The sequence below is a fragment of the Eurytemora carolleeae genome, unplaced genomic scaffold, assembly GCF_000591075.1.
Source record: "Eurytemora carolleeae unplaced genomic scaffold, Eaff_2.0 scaffold322, whole genome shotgun sequence".
NCBI classification, from domain to species: Eukaryota; Metazoa; Arthropoda; class Copepoda; order Calanoida; family Temoridae; genus Eurytemora; species Eurytemora carolleeae.
The window spans coordinates 140,378-160,209 of record NW_019396223.1 but is presented as its reverse complement, the minus strand read 5'-3'; the positions used below and the strand labels follow the sequence as shown (position 1 = coordinate 160,209).

The window sequence follows — 19,832 nt, the reverse complement described above, 5'->3', positions numbered from 1 at the left end:
TCACCTTGAAGATAATAGAACTTGTCCAATGTACATTGCATAATTCTCAAAAGGTATTGCAGTTTTAACTCCATCCACAAAAACCTCAATTTCATCAGTACATGTTGCCTCAAACAGTGCTTCCTCTAGAATAAAGACTTATTGGTAATTCAGAAACAGACTCTTTTTCACACTTAACTTATTTTTATTTTTCCTCTGAAGCTCTATATTATTGGAAGTGATCAAAATGCTTAAAACTATAGTTACTACAAAGTAACTGTACATTGAGCATGTAAATGAGTCATTAAAACGGCCACCTTTTACCTTGTAGGGGCTAATCAGTGGCGCAACTGGCACTTTTGCGAAGGGGGGGGGGCGAAATAGAAATTACAGGGTCTGGGGTGGTAATTAGTAGCTTAAAACTTGCATATAAATTCAAGGAGAAATAAATTACTAATATAAATATCAGCAACAACTATGAAATATTTACCTATAATTGGAGCTGAAGTCCATCTGCATACAAGATTGTTCTAAAAATAAATTTTCCCTTAGAATGTCGGAATATAGGAGGTTTATTTAATATATTTTTCATAATCTTCAAATCATCTACCTCCGAAGGTAATTTTATAGCAGAAGAAAATTGTCCATCTACCATTGATGGCATGAGTTCTACACCATTATCCCACATTGAATCATCAAAGTCAGCCTAGAAAATAAGGAATTAATAGTAGTTTTAAAAAGATAATAATGTACTGCAAATTTTATTTATCAGTGCCAAATACAATTTGCCCATCCCAAGACATATAAATACTATCTATTTATTAGAAAGATAGTAATTTAAGTGTTTAATTATTGGGACAGCAAGAGAAGTTTTGCATCTGACGGGCTCTTTATGGTCCCAGAAACTAAACTTTTCTAAAATCTGAATTTTATCAAAATTATGTTAAATGACACTTTAGTATCCTGGGATCTTAAGGTCACAGAAATGCCCCCCCCCCCCCGACAAAATTGCTAATATTTATTGCAGTATCAAGTTAGTAAGCAAAATATTAGCAAAAATAAAAAGTGCAAGAAATATGATTCATTATACTTTTTTGGAAAGCTATTACCACCGCAAATACAAAAACTTTTTAAAAATTTCAAAAACTACATTTTTAATCAAGAAAAACTGAAAATGTGAAAAAAATTTCAATGCATCTGTGCAAAAAACTATGCAATCTGCTTTCTTTTGTTCAAGGTTTTCAAAAGAGCTGTAAAAAGTTAAATTCAATGACCAGAAGTAGATTTAAATATAGATTAAGTTGGGTAAAGATAAAATAAAGCATTCAGGCAGTAAGCCTGAGAACTCAGGCAGTAGGTATAAAAGCCCCACTTTGAGTCTAGAGTGGGGGGTATGTTTTGGTTAGAAATGTTAAACAAATTGAACAGCCTCAGACCATCACTTTCTTTCCGAAAAACGTCAGGAATAGGGTTAAGGCTCTCTAAAATCAAGTAAGGAATATTTTTCAAATTTAACAATTTCTTAAACGCCCAACTACCCTGGATAATTTTACCTCAAGCCATGCCTCCTGTAATGGACCTTGATGACATTTCCAGACAGATGAGGTTCCTACTATATCAGAATATGCAGCTACAATAACTTCAGAGGATGCTGTTCTAACACAGTTAAGCACTAACACATCAACATTCCTGAACAATTTGTGTGAATATTATTATCAGAAAATAGTGACTTGGACTTAGTCCTACAGGTGACAGAATCGGCTTGAACAATGCATACATATATATATGTGCATTTATTGTATAGTTATACAGAGAGGGCTCTGAGAATGAGTTATTGAGTGAGTACAGGTCTTCATGTAGTAAACACCTACTCCATAACAATTTCTCAAGATGTATCTATCCTGGTCCAATCCGTCCGCTATCAAACCAAACAGGACACAAACCACACAGCAACAATCCCGTGACTAATCAACACCACTACACAGGGCGCAATCTCATCAGCTATCGATTTCAATACAGACACTAGCAATCAATTGATCAATGTCTCAACCAGGACACAATCCACACAGCTACAATCCTGTGACTAATCAACGCCACTACACAGGGCGCGATCTAGTTAGCTATCGATGTCAATACAGAGACTAGCAATCAGTTAATCAATGTCTCAACCAGGACACGATCCACATGGCTACAATCCTGTGACTAATAAATGTCACTACACAGGGCGGGATCTAGTTAGCTATAAATTTCAATACAGACACTAGCAATTAATAGATCAACACCAATACTCAAGGCACGATCTCCGCTCGTATATGTTAACTAGAACTGTATTACTTCTAATACCGTAATCACAGGCTCTTCTATTACCGTATTCAGCAGTCTCATTTAACTGAGGTTTATTTAGTAGTTCATATGAGAAATGGGTCAGTAACAGAATAATTACAAGTTATGCGCTGTTATATCTACAATGTAGTTAACATACACAATATGGGTATAAGAGTATATATATTTCTACGTACATGGAATGGGTTTATCGCATTACAGGATTTGCGTAATAACTACATGAGCAAGGTATGACGGAAATTACAATAGGCCACAATTTTGCTAAATACACAAGGTTCAAATCAAATCAGAGAGATTTTGACATCCTACCAACCAACCATTTTCAAAATTGAATTGACTAATAAATCAGCATTGAAAAACAATATTGTATGATTTTAGAGTCCTGACTAATTTTTTTGTGTTTGTTGAACTGTTAATGATGTCTTGAATGAATCTTTTACAAAATCATGGAAAGAGGATATTTTGATACATTTGATGCTAAAGTTTAAATCTTTAATGCAAATGCAATGTAAAAACCATCGATGAAAAGATTAGAAACTGACCTTGAAATCTCCACTTTAGTTCCTACACGCGTACCAGATAAAGAAGTTTCAGTTATAAGGGTTACACCATCAGCAATTACGGTTAGTTCTTTTTCATCAGAATCAGAAGACCCACACATCACAGTCAATGGTATCAAGGCAGCATCAGGATCTTAACAAATATACTGAAGGGAAGATGTTTTTTGGTTAATATATTAAGATAGGAATTATAGGTTAGGTTTTAAATTCTTGATATAGCTTAGGGAAATAAATAAAATCTTGGTTACTCAAGTTTCTACGAGAGATAAATAGTTGTAATTTCAAGTTAAATTTTAATGTTTTTAATTGTGTGATATCTGCAAATTAAAACAATCACCCCCAACAGTAAATGGTATAAAATAAAATTGAGAGGAAAATGAAAAATTGGGCAGCAACAAAGTTCTTCACCCTTGATTTTAATTATGCAAAAATACTTTACAACTTTGTGAGCAAACTGTTCATCTTTAACCATAGACAATGGACAATGGACATTTAAGACAAAAGTATTTGCTTGAAAACTTTGTTGAACCGCTGATATTTCGTCCGTCCCCAGTGTACAATTAGAAACATTAAATATAATAATACCTATCCATGGATCCAAGCAATAATCTTCAACATCATCACAACTCTGAATATCCTCCTCTATATCAAATTCATCAGCTGGAATAAACTGGAAAACCTCATTGGGAATCGTCCTGAAAACAAGGAAGCTTATCAATACAAATTAAAGAGACACAACTAAGTTAAAAACATAAAAACTTTCAAAACATTTTAAACATTATTCTTAAAATAAATTGTTTAATTTAAACTTACTGTAAATTATCTCCAGTGTTGCAGAATAGTTTCTCAAAAGATGCTTTTTCAATTTCGTTAAGTTGTTCAGGAGTAAAGACTCCCGGGTTCTCAAACCAGAACCTTGATTAGAAATGATACTTAAAATACAGGGATTGCAGCAAGATACACAACCCTGTAATATAAAGAAAAAATCGACAAAATTCAAAAATGACGAGTCCATCCTTTTTGTACAGAGCGTCCCACATCATATTAGATTATCTCCAATCATTAACACCTAAATACGCACATTATACTAAAAAAATCTAGCATTTTCTGCAAAAAAAAATCTATTAGCCTTATTAAATTTTTCAAAATGATTCATTCTTCTTAAATTTTCTGATTTGTCCCCCAAATCGTAATTTAGACCCATTGACGCAGTCTAATTTGATGTGGGACACCCTGTAGCTCAGACTAGGGTTTGAAGCGTACCGTTGTATTAGGGAATGCAACTCTAAAATAAAGAAGTCATTTGAGATTACTCCGTGGACCAACATTTAGAGAAGTTCTGGAGAAAGTTTAGTGGTCCCCTTAAGGATTATAAAAATGTTGGTGGTCCCCTAAAGAATCATAAAATATTGATATAAGAGCCAAGAGCCGTAATTGCATGTAATATACTGAGGCCCTTAGATGGAAAGAAGTTGTCCGTTAAAAATATTTTGCTTTTGTTTTTTATGAGGAATTTATTCCTTATCTTTGACCATTTGGTCATTACTGAGGTGGTGGGATGGGGGTCGATGATACATGTGCTCTTACCCCAGTTTAAAAAAAAATTTAAGGCGGAATAGGTGCATTTTACTTTGTAAAAGGGCATTGCCCCACCCCCTTTATCCAAAAATGTACAGGACTGAGTGCAACCAAAATTAATCAATTTTAGTGGAATAAAGAACTGTGGAACACATAAAACAGTGGACAACGTCTTTTAAGACATGATTTAAAACGTACAATGAAAACACAAAAATTGTGTACTGGACAGTGTACACAGTACAAAGTACAAACCCATTTCAAGAATACTTTAAAATTTCCAAATTATGGGTAAAACAATAATTGATCAAATACACTTCAGGTTGTTTAAATGTCGTCTTTAGTTAATTGTATAGGTCTCAACTAAATATAAAATTTTAAAAACTAACCTGTCTCCAGCACGTAGATTTTTGAAAACCTCAGCTGAAAAGCAACTTATTTTCATACATCAAAGAAAAGTAAACTATAATTCTAATCAAAATTGGGTCTCATGGAAAAAAAATATTTCACAGGCAACAGTGCACATCCAGATTTAAATCCTGGATTCATCCTAGAAACAATGAACTTGAATCCTGCTACATATCCTGGATTCAACCTTTAAATATTGGAATTGAATCCTGATCAAGAAACTTTCTTCCAGTTACTAATTTTTTACTATGTTCTTAAATGTTCTTTTTACTCTTTTATTAAATTAATGTAGAAAAAAACATTTTTAAATTTAGGATAAGAATGGTTTTTATGATCTATCATTAGTTCACATTTAAATTTGTGTTTAAAATGAATTTGTGGATAGATCATAATATTTTTGTGAAAGGAACTAAACTGTTGCGTATATGATTAATTTGGATCTTATGCACTGAAAGAAATCAAATTAATATGTTTGCTCATTCCTATAATGCAGGCAAAGGTGGGACCAACCCTCCCTTGGGGCACTGGATCCTGAAAGAAAAAGAAAAAACTAAAAAAAGTTTTGTTTTTATAAAAAGTAGAAAACCAAGATATAAAACAGTATCGCAATAAAATAATATAAATGAAAAACTTAAATATTTCAGGTAGAAACTTTTTTGGCAGATAATTAACATATTTAATTTAATTTTTAGAAACTTCAGAGCAGGGGCGTTTGCCATAGTTCTTGATCTACAACTAATTGAGTTTGAGCTTAACATAATAATCGCCTTATAAGTTTTCACCTAAAGATTAACATCTAGTTCATTAAATCTTATTACCTCTAGAATACCTCCAGCAAATAGATCAACATTATAAATACTTCCATACAATTTCTCCAACTCATTGATTTTCTTCACATCCTGTAATTTAAAAGGGATTGAAGGGGGTATATATTTTTCTCTGCTGAGTTACGGAATTAAACATTTTTGAATGTTAAACATTATACAAATTAATTATAATCTGTATAAAAACTTTTGTTTCCTGATTATTTAATTATTAAAAAATTCTGAAACGTTCAACTTTTGATCATAATATTAGGGAAAACCTTTCAAAACGTTTATACACAAAAATGCATTTTTTAAGTTCTGCAGCGTCACACTTTTTGAAGTTTTAACTTTAAAATAGAGATCCTTCCATTACTACATGCTATTTAATCACAATGGATGATTCAAACGTTAAACTTTCAAGTAGGGTTTCCAGCAAAAAGGAAAACTCACAAAAATTTTGCTCTTATGCGAAAAAAATGTTTCGCGACCATTTTGCCTCATTTTCGATTTTAGTTTGCTCGTTAAAAATGCAAAAATTTTCCCTTTTTCGCCAAATTGTGCTTCGCAATGCGAAAATTTCGTGAAAAAAAAATTCCGAAAATTTTGCGAAAAAATAATGAAAAAATTTGCGAAAAAAATGCAAAAATTTCGCGAAAAAATTCGAAAATTTCATGATAAAAATGGTAATTATGCAAAAAACGAAAATTTTGTAAAAAATAAATGCAAAATTTTAGCGAAAATGCATCAAAAATACTAGGGGACATCAGACAATTCATAGATTTGCTTGAAAATACTTTCTCGACTATTAAGATACTGGGTACATGATACTGGGTACATGATACTGGGTACATGATACTGGGTACATGAAACTGGGTACATGAAACTGGGTACATGATACAGGATACTTGATACAGGATACTGGATCCAGGATACAAGATACTGGAAACAGAACACAGGATACTGGATTGATACTGGATACTGGATACAGGATACAGGATACAGGATACAGGGTACTGGATACAGGATACCGGATACCGGATACCGGATACCGGATCCAGGATACTGGATACAGGATACAGGATACAGGATACAGGATATTGAATGAATACAGGATACAGGATACAGGATACAGGATACAGGATATTGAACTTAATACAGGATACTGGATACAGGATACTGGATACTGGATACTGGATACTGGATACTGGATACAGGATACTGGATACAGGAACCTGGATACTGGATACTGGATACTGGATACAGGATACTGGATACTGGATACTGGATACTGGATACTGGATACTGGATACTGGATACTGGGTACATAATTCTGGGTACAAGATACTGGGTACAGGATACTGGAACATCTTCTTGAATAAGCAATCAAACAAGTACTTATGGAACATATTCTCAAATAAACACTTCTTGGACATATCTCGAAAATTATGAATGAATTTTGATTGTCAATTGAAACATTAATCAATCTAATATTATTTAGAATGCAGAAAATAAGTTAAACTAACTTCATTTTGAGGAGAATTTTTTTTTTATTTTCATCAAAAATTTGCTGAAATGAGTGAAAATTTAAAAAAACGGTGTATTTTCCAGGATATAAATCCGTACAATTTGAAAACAAATCCGTACAATCCGTACAATTTTAGGGTTAAAAAAACAATCCGTACAATCCGTACATTTTGGCCACCCTGATAATTCTAACAACAGAAAAACAACATCATCTTCAGATCATTCGATAATGTTTCGATAAATTTTGTATTTCAGTGAATGAAAAAGCATGAAAACAGATGGGAAAAAATATTTTATAAGGGGGTGGGGAAAAAGACTTCAACAGGATCTGGTAAAAAGAGGGGTGATAAGGAAGAGTGTAGAGGGAGAATTATAAAGAAGACAATAGAGGAGGAATTATGAAGAAAACAGTAGAGTAGGAATTATAATGAAAACAGTTGAGGAGGAATTATAAAGAAAACAGTAGCGGAGGAATTATAAAGAAAACAGTAGAGGAGGAATTATAAAGAAAACAGTAGAGGAGAAATTATAAAGAAAACAGTAGAGGAGTAATTATAAAGAAAACAGTAGAGGAGTAATTATAAAGAAAACAGTAGAGGAGGAATTATAAAGAAAACAGTAGAGGAGGAATTTTAAAGAAAACAGTAGAGGAGTATTCTATAAAGAATAAAATAGAGGGGGAATAATAAAGAATGGAAGAAGAGACAAGAAAATATATGTCTCCTGATTATAATGTTGTAAAGTTTAAGTTATATCCTACCGCTCTCCTGCCTTGATCTTGTTTGCAATCTTGGCAACTATTTCTGCTGGGATAGTGTGGTTACACAGGGTCTAAATAATAACAGTTAACATCACGAATAAGATAACAACTTCTGAAATTTTTTTTAGGAGAAATTGTTTGCTTTAAAATTGTTTTAAATATAAACGAAAAAAAAGTCCAATATATAGGTCGTACTAAGATTAAAAGTCGAGACTTACAGGCATTTTTCATGCATTGATACAAGATGATTTGTCGTTCTGTCTGTTTTATACTTTTTTGGAATAAACTTTCAAGTGTAAGAAAATAAGATTAATAAGTTTTAGCTCTTTAGTAGACAGTTCCCTTAAACCTGGCTGTCACCTGATTATCTTACAGTTCCCTTAAACCTGGCTGTCACCTGATTATCTGACAGTTCCCTTAAACCTGGCTGTCACCTGATTATCTGACAGTTCCCTTAAACCTGGCTGTCACCTGATTATCTGTATCCCACTCGTAAGCTGAACCCATAAAATACTGGTTTTCAATGTAGATAAAATTTTGCGCATTCCTGTAGAACAAATATCATTTATAAAAAATTTACTAATTTTTCCAGCTTTAAAAAAAGGTAAAATCAGAGCTAGTGGCTGGTTACTTTTGTAAACAGAGAAGAATGTTAAGAGGGGATAAAAGTAAAGCTCATTCAAACAAATTTATATTTTCTTGTCAACTCAAAATTTCCGGCTGAAAGAAACTCTAAAAAAGCTGGATATAGTAAATTTTTAAAAAAGAATGAAAAAAATCTTTTTTCCGTTTTAAGATTTTTTAATACTGGACTGCTTAATAATGAAATCAATCTAAATCCTTACCATTATAATATTATTCATAATAAATAATAATTAACAAATAATGAATATTTTCCTGATCATCTGAATATACGCCTGTGTAATACTCTGCTCGATAAACCGACCTAAACAAAACAGATTTTTTTTTTTAGAAAGAATCATAAAAGGAGAAGGTTTTTAAAAACTTAAAAATTACTAAGCATCATTGAAAAGGCTAGGAATTAAATAAAATAATTCAGAAAAAAAGAAAATTTCTTTTTCAATTTATCTTAAGAAAAAAAGTAGGACAAACTTTCGATATGAAAACCTAATTTGATTACGAAAAACAATTTTTAACTTTTTAAGAGATTCACAATTTTATCCTAATAGTAAAAAACATCTAGAAAAGGGTAAACTGAAGCTATAATAAGTGATTCTCCATTTAAAGTAAAATTAACTCAGGTCTACTTTCCTTAAAGAAAGTGTTGGCGAAAAATGAAAGAGGGTATATATAGGCTGTTATAGAATTTATTCCGATGTTTATCGCACTAACTTTACTTCTATCTGTTAAGGGGGATACTTATGCTTGACACGTTTTAATTAATGACTTTTTAAAAGACTAAAAAGTTCCACATAATTAAGAAATTCTAATCTTAAAACGAAATCGTCTTGTGAAAAAAGATTTCTTTTAAAAGGAGAAAATGTTTAAAAACGTCCAACACTCAGGAGCTTAAGAGTCCATACAAATTCACGTAGTTGTATTTTTTCACTCAGATTGTTATTAATTAAACTAAATTTAAAACTACTCATTCAAATATTATAACCTACAATTGTCGAATTCCATTCGATGTATTCGCATATAGTTGATATTACACCCCCTTTAATTTTTCGCGAACACTCCCTTTAAAATACTGCTACCTTTTTTTCTTGAGAGCAGCATTTCATCGTTCATCTTCTTCTGATCGAACACAGCAGAGTCGGAGGTTATAGATCGGAAGAACTGAAAACACAATATTGGATTATTTATATCAATATTCAGTAACGTGTCTCTTTAAGTGTGCTATTGAAGCAACCTTTTTTCTTGCATTTCTGGTTTAAACGGAAGGGAGCTAGCTTAAGCCTGAAATCTCAGATTTCAGGATTGACAGTTATTATAATAATTAAAGAACACATCAAGATTATTTCATCTCGTTTAAGAATTTCCATTATTACATTTTTTTCCTCATAAGATTATCATATTATAAAACAAGAAATTCGGATATGTTCCGTCTGGCCGGCCAAACGGCTGGACCTAATGGACTGACATTTTTTGTGGACATTCATGGGTAGCCCGGGGTTGACATATGTTAAAAGAATCAAATTTTTTTCTTACAATTTTTTTTTGATTATTTTCTTAAACTTTTTTTAACGAGCCCTTCAGCTAGTTATTGAAAAAATTTAAGCCAGATCTGAAGCACAAGATCCCATGAGAGTTTTAAAGCTTAAACCCGAGTAAAAACCGGTTTAACGTCTACTAAGACCTAAGTAATGCTCAAGTCAAGCCTCGGGTTTCAGATGGCCTTGGGTTCAGTAAAAATTAACTGCTTTTGGGGTTTTCGCTCTTAAAAGCTCGGATCTTCAACTGCCGACGATCGTAAATTTCGTAAAAGCTATTATTTTTGTACATTAAATCTTGGGAAATTTAATCAAAGGTTTGATATAAGCATACTTTGAATAATGAACATAATGTATCTTTGAAAGTTCGAATTTTCGTTTATGAGTGTTCAATCAATAAACCTGTCAAGATACAAGTCAATATTTTGTTTTCAAGTAAAGTTGCAGCGGTTTCTAGGAGATGTATTATCAAACTCTAAGCTGCTCACTGCACCAGTGCACGGGCACAATTTAGTTTTCAATCCATGCATAAGCTGCAGTACAGTTGTTTTGAAAATAAAGCTATTCCTAACCTGGACATTCCATTCTCTATCAGGGCTGGACACTGGGCTCACTGCTACAGGGTTCAAACTCCTAAATATTAAATTAAATATATTTACTTTGAAATAAAAACCTCCAGAGAACATTAAAGGGACTGTGAGCGTATTTTCAAGTGATTTTTCATACTTCGAGTGGCATGTTCAATTCCCAAAAACAGTATCCAACGGCACAATTCTGCTTTAGAAACAATGGAAGAAATTGTCAAAAGTGAACACGCAAGAAAAACGACAATATTCTCCATTTTATTAATCATATAAGGGTTTAAAGGGTATCGTAATAGAGCATGGTCAATGTCGCTTAAAAGCAGCTTACATACGTGAAGGGAACGACATTTTGTAAACGTCGTTTTAATCAATACATCATCAAACCATATTTCCGACAAAATTCCTAGTTCTTTTATTTTTGAATATAAAAATTTGTATAGAAGTCTTCATTGAAATTTAACGCTATAAATCTAAAAAGCCTAATACAAAAGACAACTGCAGCAAGAGGGATTAGATGTCAAAATAAAAATGGCGACTGAAAGGGAATGTAAGCGTAACTTCGAGTGACCCTTTATGCGATTCACAATGGTACTCTTAAAACCTTTATCACAACTAAAAATTATCAGTGTTCAATATTATATACGTTATTTTTTCTACTTCATACTTGATCAGACAACGCTTTTAAGGACACTACTGTGAATCGGGCATTTCCATCTATGCATCGAGGGTCACTTGACAATATGCTTACAGTCCCTTTAATAAAAAATGATTGAATGTTAAGCTTGAAAATCCTACCTCATCATTTTATCATCAATGTACGGAGTTCCTGTGCCCGGTCCTTGCTTCTCCCATCGTTCAATAAAGTTCTCTAAAACATCGCGGGCAACAGGACCTTCAACCTACAGTATTATTATTATCAGCGTTATTATTCAAATATTTTTAGAAAAAGGTTTAAGCAAATATTTTATCATTCGAATACTAAAAAACTGTGTTATTTAAAACATTTAATTCTAGAATTAAAAACAAATCAAATGTTATAAAAATATTCATCTTTCACTAAAATAATTGTAAAAATGTTACTCATACACATTACAATCAAACTACTGACCTTGCAATGAAAATACTAACCTTACAATAAAACTACTAACCTTAAAATGAAACTACTGGCCTTACAATGAAACTACTGACCTTACAATAAAATGTTGACCTTACAATAAAAATACTGACCTTACAATAAAACAACTGACCTTACAATAAAACTACTGACCTTACAATAAAACAACTGACCTTACAATAAAACAACTGACCTTACAATAAAACAACTGACCTTACAATAAAACTACTGGCCTTACAATGAAACTACTGACCTTACAATAAAACAACTGACCTTACAATAAAACAACTGACCTTACAATAAAACTACTGACATTCTAATGATTTTGCAATGAAGCTATTGACCTTAAGATGAAATTGCTGACATTAAAATGAGACGACTGTCATTACAATGAAACTACTTAACTTACAATGAAATAACCGACCTTACAATGAAACTACTGACATTAAACATTAACTAATAACTTTACAATGAAAAAACTGACATTACAAAGAATTTTTCACCTTACAATCAAATCAAAATACTAGCTTTAAATAAAACTACTGACCTTACAATGAATATCATGCCAGGGTTCCCTAGGCCCAGTATGAGGAGGAGTCCCTTTGGCATTAGAGTTTCTATATTAAACAATTGTTCAAAAAAGAGATAAATTGAATAAGCATTTACCTTAAAACGGAGACGAGACAGTGTCCCGAATAAAATATGAAAATTGATTAAGACTTTAAATCTACTAATTAAGGGACATGGTATTCATGATTTTTAAGCCAAGAAATAAACGTATCTTTATTTTAGGCTGAATCCAAATTTGAATTATTTTCCTGAAGTCTCCGTCATGATCTGTCTTGAGAGTAGAGAAGAGAGGATGGTATGGGGTATCATATCTTCCACCTACAATCAGTATTATAAAAAGTTCAGTTCAGTACAGTACAGTACAGTACAGTACACTACAGTACACTACACTACAGTACACTACAGCACACTACAGTACAGTACAATACAGTACCGTACAGTACACTACAGTACACTACAGTACACTACAGTACACTACAGTACACTACAGTACACTACAGTACACTACAGTACACTACAGTACACTACACTACAGTACAGTACAGTACAGTACAGTACAGTACAGTACCGTACAGTACACTACAACACACTACAGTACACTACAGTACACTATAGTACACTACAGTACACTACAGTACACTACAGTACACTACAGTACAGTACAGTACAGTACAGTACAGTACAGTACAGTACAGTACAGTACAGGACAGTACAGAACAGAACAGTACAGTACAGTACAGTACAGTCAGTACAGTACAGTACAGTACAGTACAGTACAGTACAGTAAAGAAAAGTACGGTACAGTATAGTACACTTTGTTTTGATGTAAGAGTGTACAGTAGAGAATTAGAAAAAAGAAAATTTAACAATACTTATACGATGTATTACCTGATATTGTTATGTACAGTAAAATATACGGTACAGTTATAGTATCATGAACCTTGAGTTCTTGAGACTATAAATCGCTCGTAAAATGTCAGGTTCAGTTTATCAAAGAACTATACTAAAAGTTTACAGTACAGTACAGTACAGAACGTTTCAGTATAGTACAGTACAGTACACCGCCACACCGTACAAAGTAAATAAACAGAAATGGGGCGGTCTGGAACCTATTTAAGTCATTATGTTATTTAGCTAAATAATTTTATTTTATTCTGTCTAGTATGTGGTGTGTAATTTGAAACAGTACATTAAAAAGCCACCAACCTGTTAAATCAAGGCCTCCAACGTAAGCAATCAGCTTTCTTCGTCCATCAGGCTGAAAACTACATTCCTCGTCCAAAATCACTAAAATTTAAATATTTTTAAAATTCATCTTATTTCTAATTCTTGTTTTAGAGGGAGGAAGGTCTACTAATGGTATGTTGTGTACAGTTTGCATTGTCCAATAAAATAAAAATTTAAATTCCGCTATTTATCCTAGAATCCCAACTGTTCACTCGTTTATTCCTCTTCTTTGGAATCTGTGTCTACAATTTATAGTTTAATATTAAAGAATCTTCCTTGAAAAGCCTTCTTCTATATATAAAAATAAAGAAAACTTTGACTAAAAAATGTTGACCCGCACACGCCATGGAACTATGTTGTATATATATTTAGTATTTATGAAGAGATATGCATACATTAAAAATTAAACCTGATTTTTGATGGTGAGTGTACATAGATGAACTGAACTGGTTCTGTAGACTGTCTGTTAGCTCCTAAAAGTAAGTTAATGCATAGCTGTTAAAAAAACCTGTTTGTTTGAGTTTTTCGAGTGCACACTGAAATCAGTCAAGTCTCAAATTTTCCGCATTACATTATAAAAAGTGAATAAAAAAATTTGGATTATCCTACCAAGTATTCAAAGTAAATATTTTTATTTGCAACCCCCACATCTTAGATCTTAAATGACGACTGAAAGATTAAAAAAAAATAGTTTCTTTAAAGTATATTTAATGAAAAGCTCCCGAAGTTTATGACTGAAGTAAACCCTGAATGTAAACCCTGACCTGAATGTAAGAATAAATTTCGCTGAATCGGTTTAAAGTCGATTATTCTTAGTGAACATTGGTAAAACATTGGTTAAACAGTGGTTAAGCAGTGTACTTGTACTTTTACGTGTACTTGTACTTGTACTTGTACTTGTACTTGTACTTGTACTTGTACTTGTACTTGTACTTGTACTTGTACTTGTACTTGTACTTGTACTTGTACTTGTACTTGTACTTGTACTTGTACTTGTACTTGTACTTGTACTTGTACTTGTACTTGTACTTGTACTTGTACTTGTACTTGTACTTGTACTTGTACTTGTACTTGTACTTGTACTTGTACTTGTACTTGTACTTGTACTTGTACTTGTACTTGTACTTGTACTTGTACTTGTACTTGTACTTGTACTTGTACTTGTACTTGTACTTGTACTTGTACTTGTACTTGTACTTGTACTTGTACTTGTACTTGTACTTGTANTTTTTTGTCCATTTAAACTATTTTTTTGTTCATTTGAACCAATTTTTTTGTCCATTTGAACTATTTTTATGTTCATTTGAACTATTTTTTTGTTCATTTGAACTATTTTTTTATTCATTTGAACTATTTTTTGTTCATTTGAACTATTTTTTTGCCCATTTAAACTATTTTTTTGTTCATTTGAACTATTTTATTGCTCATTTGAGCTATTTTTTTGTCCATTTGAACTATTTTTTTTTTCATTTGAACTATTTTTATGTTCATTTGAACTATTTTTATGTTCATTTGAACTATTTTTTGTTTATTTCATTAATAATATTTTAATAGTTCAAATGAAAATAGTTCTAATTAAACTGAAAAATAGTTCAAATGAGCAATATATTTACTCGTTTGAACTATTGTTCATTTCAACTACTCACGTGGTCCCACGTGCAGTAGTTGAAATGAACAATAGTTCAAATGAACAATAGTTCAAACGGCAGTAGTTCAAATGAGATAGCACCTAGAATATACTGCCAAGTTCCTGCGTTTAATGGTCCAGAACAGATTATATAAAGATTAAAGATATAAAAGGATTTTCGTCCAGCATAAAAACAAGATTAGATGACAATACAAACAGTTATTCCATTAGTTTTTACTCAATTTGATAATGTTTTGAGGTTTCTATCGCTAAATAGATTCATTTATCATTGGGGAAAGGTTTGAAAAAAGAATAGAAAGTCTGCAAGTTTCGGCGTATTTTTGATTTTTTTTTCTCGCATAAATAACTTTTTCCTGAAAGTTTCAAAATAATAACAACAAAATAACATTACAGAGAGGAAACACTGGATCTAAAGTTTATATTGTGTAGTATTTGGTAAAAATTTAAAAACATTAAAAATTCTAATAAGTATTCAGTTTAATTCTAAGTTTACACGGTTCAAAAATTATTTAAGAATGGAGTTAGAACTTTTCAACATTAGAGGAATACATAATTATGAAACAACACTGATATCGTTTAAATTTAAGCATGAGCGAAAAATAAAGGTATGTTCTGTAACCAAGAACCAAATTTTATAAATAGCTTGAAGTAGATTAACTGTGTAGATTAAGTTTACCCACATTAGTTGTGAGTAGGGTTTCCAGAGAAAAGAAAAATAGTTTTTAAAAAATTTCGCATTTTTCGTTATTTTTTTTATTCGCTTTATTTTCGCCTTTCTTTCGCTCGCGAAAAATGCCAAAATTTTCGTTTTCTTTCCACGAAGTTTCGCTTCAATCTGTTCCGCGAACAAATTTGCTAAAACTCATAAAAAAGACTAAATTATGAGTATACAAGACTGAGACTCATTATCATAGCCCAATTGATGGATTAACACAAAATATAAATATGAATTTAAAAACAACTAGGAGATATCAAACATTTCGTGAAATTTCGCTTCGTTTTCGCTTTATTTATTTTCGCGAAAAAGTTTGCAAAATGTGACCAAACATGTTTGCATTTTTTCGCGAAACGTTCGTTTGCTGGAAACCCTAGTTGTGAGCTGGTTCATGTTCAAGAGAAGCGGTTCAACTTGCTCTATTATTTTGACTAAAACAAATGTTTAGCAGTTTTTTAAACATTTGCTTAATACTTACACTTTGTCAAATTTAAAATATGCAAAAAACAGTTTCCGGATAATTTGATCTCTATGATGAAAGTTAATGACTAGAGAGAATTAGCTCAACTTGCTGCAGATGGTCCGATAAATAAATCAAATGAGAATGAAGTCAAATGTTTACTAACCTTAGTGTCCAATTCTCTAGGAGTTAGAGCACAGATGACCTAAAAATATATTTAGGAAATTGTAATTAAGATCAATTTTAACAAAAAAAGGACATCTTTTGGATAAACTGTAGAACGAGAGCACTGTTAGCAAGCAATAAATGTTTATATTTATTTATTTTGTTTAGTTTTAATGTTGGTTCAGAGGAAATTAAAGAAAAACAAACACCGGAAAACTAAAAAAAAAACTTTTCGAATATGTACAATATATCTGTAACTATTATTACTATATATTACTGGAACTACAGTGATGACCAGAAAATTCTGGAATAGGAATTCGACTTTTAAACTCAAGTTATGACTTCATGAGGCACAGTGCACAGTGCAGTGTAAGTGACTAAATAACTTTTTAGTACAGCTTTTTGCTTTGTAATGCACTTCAGTATTACTTTAATATCATCTTCCCATTCTACAGCTTTCTGGTTATTACTGTATGAGTTAAGAAAATAAAGTTAAGAAGTTAAGAAAAAAATCAAAAATAGTAAATGAAACATTACAAAGTACGTCTTTAGTAAAACACAGGTGCATTGCAGAGGAAACATGATGAAATATTACGTATAATGCCACGTATTATTCTTCCATATTTACGCAACATTATTTATCATCAGTTTTACAACATTTCTTTGCGTGCAGATTATTCATCAAGATTTTGAGCGTTTTTATTTTTATTTAAGTTTAAAAATACCTTATTTTGGGTTTGGTAGTTTTTAGGATCCTTAAAGAATTTGTAGGTTTCCATATCATGGGTTCCCATCATACCTAACAAACAATTTAAAAAACTCTTGTTGTGATTTTTTTCTTTTTCTCTTTCAAAGACGTTTTTCAGCTAGGTATGTCACGGTTGCATTTGCAAAACAAGCCATTTTTATTATAAAAAATATACTAGTTTTAGTATAATTAAGCTATTCGCTCTATTTAACAATTGAGAACTGAAAAAGGTGAAAAATTTAATTTTGAATTTTTGGACGAAAAGTCTGTACATCATTATAGTAATTTCAATATTGCAGATTGGTTAATAAGAATGAATTGACGGTTAAAAAGTATAAATTTTATGAACACTGTGCTTTTTTACTGGCAAATTATTTGAATTGAAAATAATAATAACAATAACTTGCTATCAATTAGTTCGTGTAAATTAAGGCCAATCAGAGAAAACGAAACTACAGCGATCTGCGTTTATATCAATAAAATGAAGACGACTTTTCTATTTAGATATAATTGACAGTTTCTCGATGTATGCATTTTCATGTTTTGTCCAAGCTGTTTAAAAGCATATTATAAATCAATATCGAAAGTCGTCTTCATTGTACAAACGACAACGAGTGTCAGATTTTTAAAAAACCGATTAGATTTCTATTACCTTCATCGCCGAAAATATCCCCGCTGGATTTCTCACTCCAGATCATTACTCGGACCTGCAAACACAAGAACTTTTAAATGATTATATAAGTTAATCTTTATAAAAGGAGATTAACCAAACTCTCGTGAGATTTTACCCAAAAAATGACCTTTCTGTGAAAAAATGAAGAATAAGAGAAATTCTTAAGAAAAACTTGGACTTCAATTCAAACTTCAATTCCTACATCTTTGCAACCGAATGGTGAAAACTTTTGACATTTCAAACTCTGACTTCTAATAAACCTAGCAAAATTCACGGTTTGAAAAACAAGTCTACAGCGTCAGGTTGCAACGATGTAAGGATTAGAGAATTTAAAATTCAGGCAGTTTCTTTTGTTTGTTTGTTTAAAGTCCCTAAATTTATCAAATTGTCGTGAAACTGCGAAAAGTCCCCTTGTATCCAAGTTATATTAAACAGTCTTTTGAATTTTCAAAATTTATTGTAAAAAATCATCAAAATTCTCAAAAAATCACAAAAATCTGAATATTTTTTGTTTAAACCTAAACAAACCTTCCCAAAATTTGTCCAAATTTGGCATCAAATATCTAAAAAACCAACCTGAACTCCTTCGTCGGCTTTTTCACATAGTAGTCTGCCAAGGGTATCCCCGTATATATTCAAGGCATCTTCACCTCTGTACATTTATTAATATTATTATTTATTATGATCTGGGGCAGAATTTAATGAATTTGCGCTAGATCGCTAAACTACCTTCTGTCGGTTCATTTTTGAATCAGTAAATTAAAAAGATTTCATTAACTGATTTAAGATTTGAACCGGTCGTATGTAGTTCAGATACTTCTTCAATTCATTAAATTTGGTCCTTATACATCTTGGTTTCACATTTTATACTTATGTTTTACTGTATTTCTGCTAGAAAACTGTATTTAGACCTTAGAATTTAATTTTCATCTAATCCGCTTTTTCAGAAAAAAAAAATAATTGGAACGGAATAAAAAAATAACTATAATTATTTTTAAGTTAAATATTTATCATACAAACATCTTGTTAAATGGCCGAAAAAACGAGGAAGCCTGGTTTCTAAGAGAATATGTTGCTTGAATTGAACTTTGAATTTAAAAAAAAAATATATAATTGTAAATTCAAAAGTAAGCTGGGATAAACGTTTTGAAAAAATATAATTGTTAATTCAAAAGTAAGCTGGTATAAACGTTTTGAAAAAAGTACAATTATAAAATCAAAAGTAAGCTGGGATAAACGTTTTGAAAAAAGTATAATTGTAAAATCAAAAGTAAGCTGGGATAAACGTTTTCAAAAAACACTGACAAATAAATTTTATAACAAGAAAGGGAAAGGCTGAATAAATATTTGTAACTAAAAAAGGAAAATAACAGAATAGTTTTTTCAATATTCGTGACAGAAACAATCTCAAGAACTGACGAGGGTCAACCCAGACCGAAATATATTTTCAATAAATGTGGAACTAACATCTACTTTTTTTACTCTACAGAGGTTTGGTCCATCACCATCACCGAATTTTAGAATAGTTTTTAAAAACAGATGTGACCTTATTTATCCAAAACATACTCATGTTATTTAAATAAAGATGTTATGTTACATGAATGAAGGGAAAAAGCAGTGTTTTAATCATTTTAAAAATAATAGTAATTTTAATTGAGCTAAGACTTAGCTGTAATGACTTAATCTAATATCTAAAAAAAACTTTTAAATTCAAGGGATTACTTAATTTCTTGAAAATGAAGACTTCACAATGTTTTCATTAAACGAATCAGGACAAATTAAGAGTTCATCGACGAATA

The 19,832-nt window shown here is 31.4% G+C and overlaps 1 protein-coding gene across 1 annotated transcript in view; it reads right to left on the bottom strand.

Moving 5' to 3' along the window:
• Positions 1–1,304: 1,304 nt before the first annotated feature.
• The window catches only part of LOC111698596 (phospholipase D alpha 1), a 41,152-nt gene continuing 22,624 nt past the window's right edge, over positions 1,305–19,832 (bottom strand). Inside the window, exons 12-26 of the mRNA XM_023468960.1 lie at positions 18,610–18,685; positions 18,013–18,067; positions 17,338–17,411; positions 16,614–16,652; positions 14,034–14,097; positions 13,604–13,684; positions 12,646–12,715; positions 12,375–12,444; positions 11,509–11,612; positions 10,702–10,762; positions 9,674–9,755; positions 8,853–8,901; positions 8,427–8,502; positions 7,956–8,026; positions 1,305–1,317 (exon numbers count right to left, since the gene is read on the bottom strand). Of these exons, the coding sequence (XP_023324728.1) occupies positions 1,305–1,317; positions 7,956–8,026; positions 8,427–8,502; positions 8,853–8,901; positions 9,674–9,755; positions 10,702–10,762; positions 11,509–11,612; positions 12,375–12,444; positions 12,646–12,715; positions 13,604–13,684; positions 14,034–14,097; positions 16,614–16,652; positions 17,338–17,411; positions 18,013–18,067; positions 18,610–18,685 (985 nt within the window). The remainder of the gene's footprint in view (positions 1,318–7,955; positions 8,027–8,426; positions 8,503–8,852; positions 8,902–9,673; positions 9,756–10,701; positions 10,763–11,508; positions 11,613–12,374; positions 12,445–12,645; positions 12,716–13,603; positions 13,685–14,033; positions 14,098–16,613; positions 16,653–17,337; positions 17,412–18,012; positions 18,068–18,609; positions 18,686–19,832) is intronic.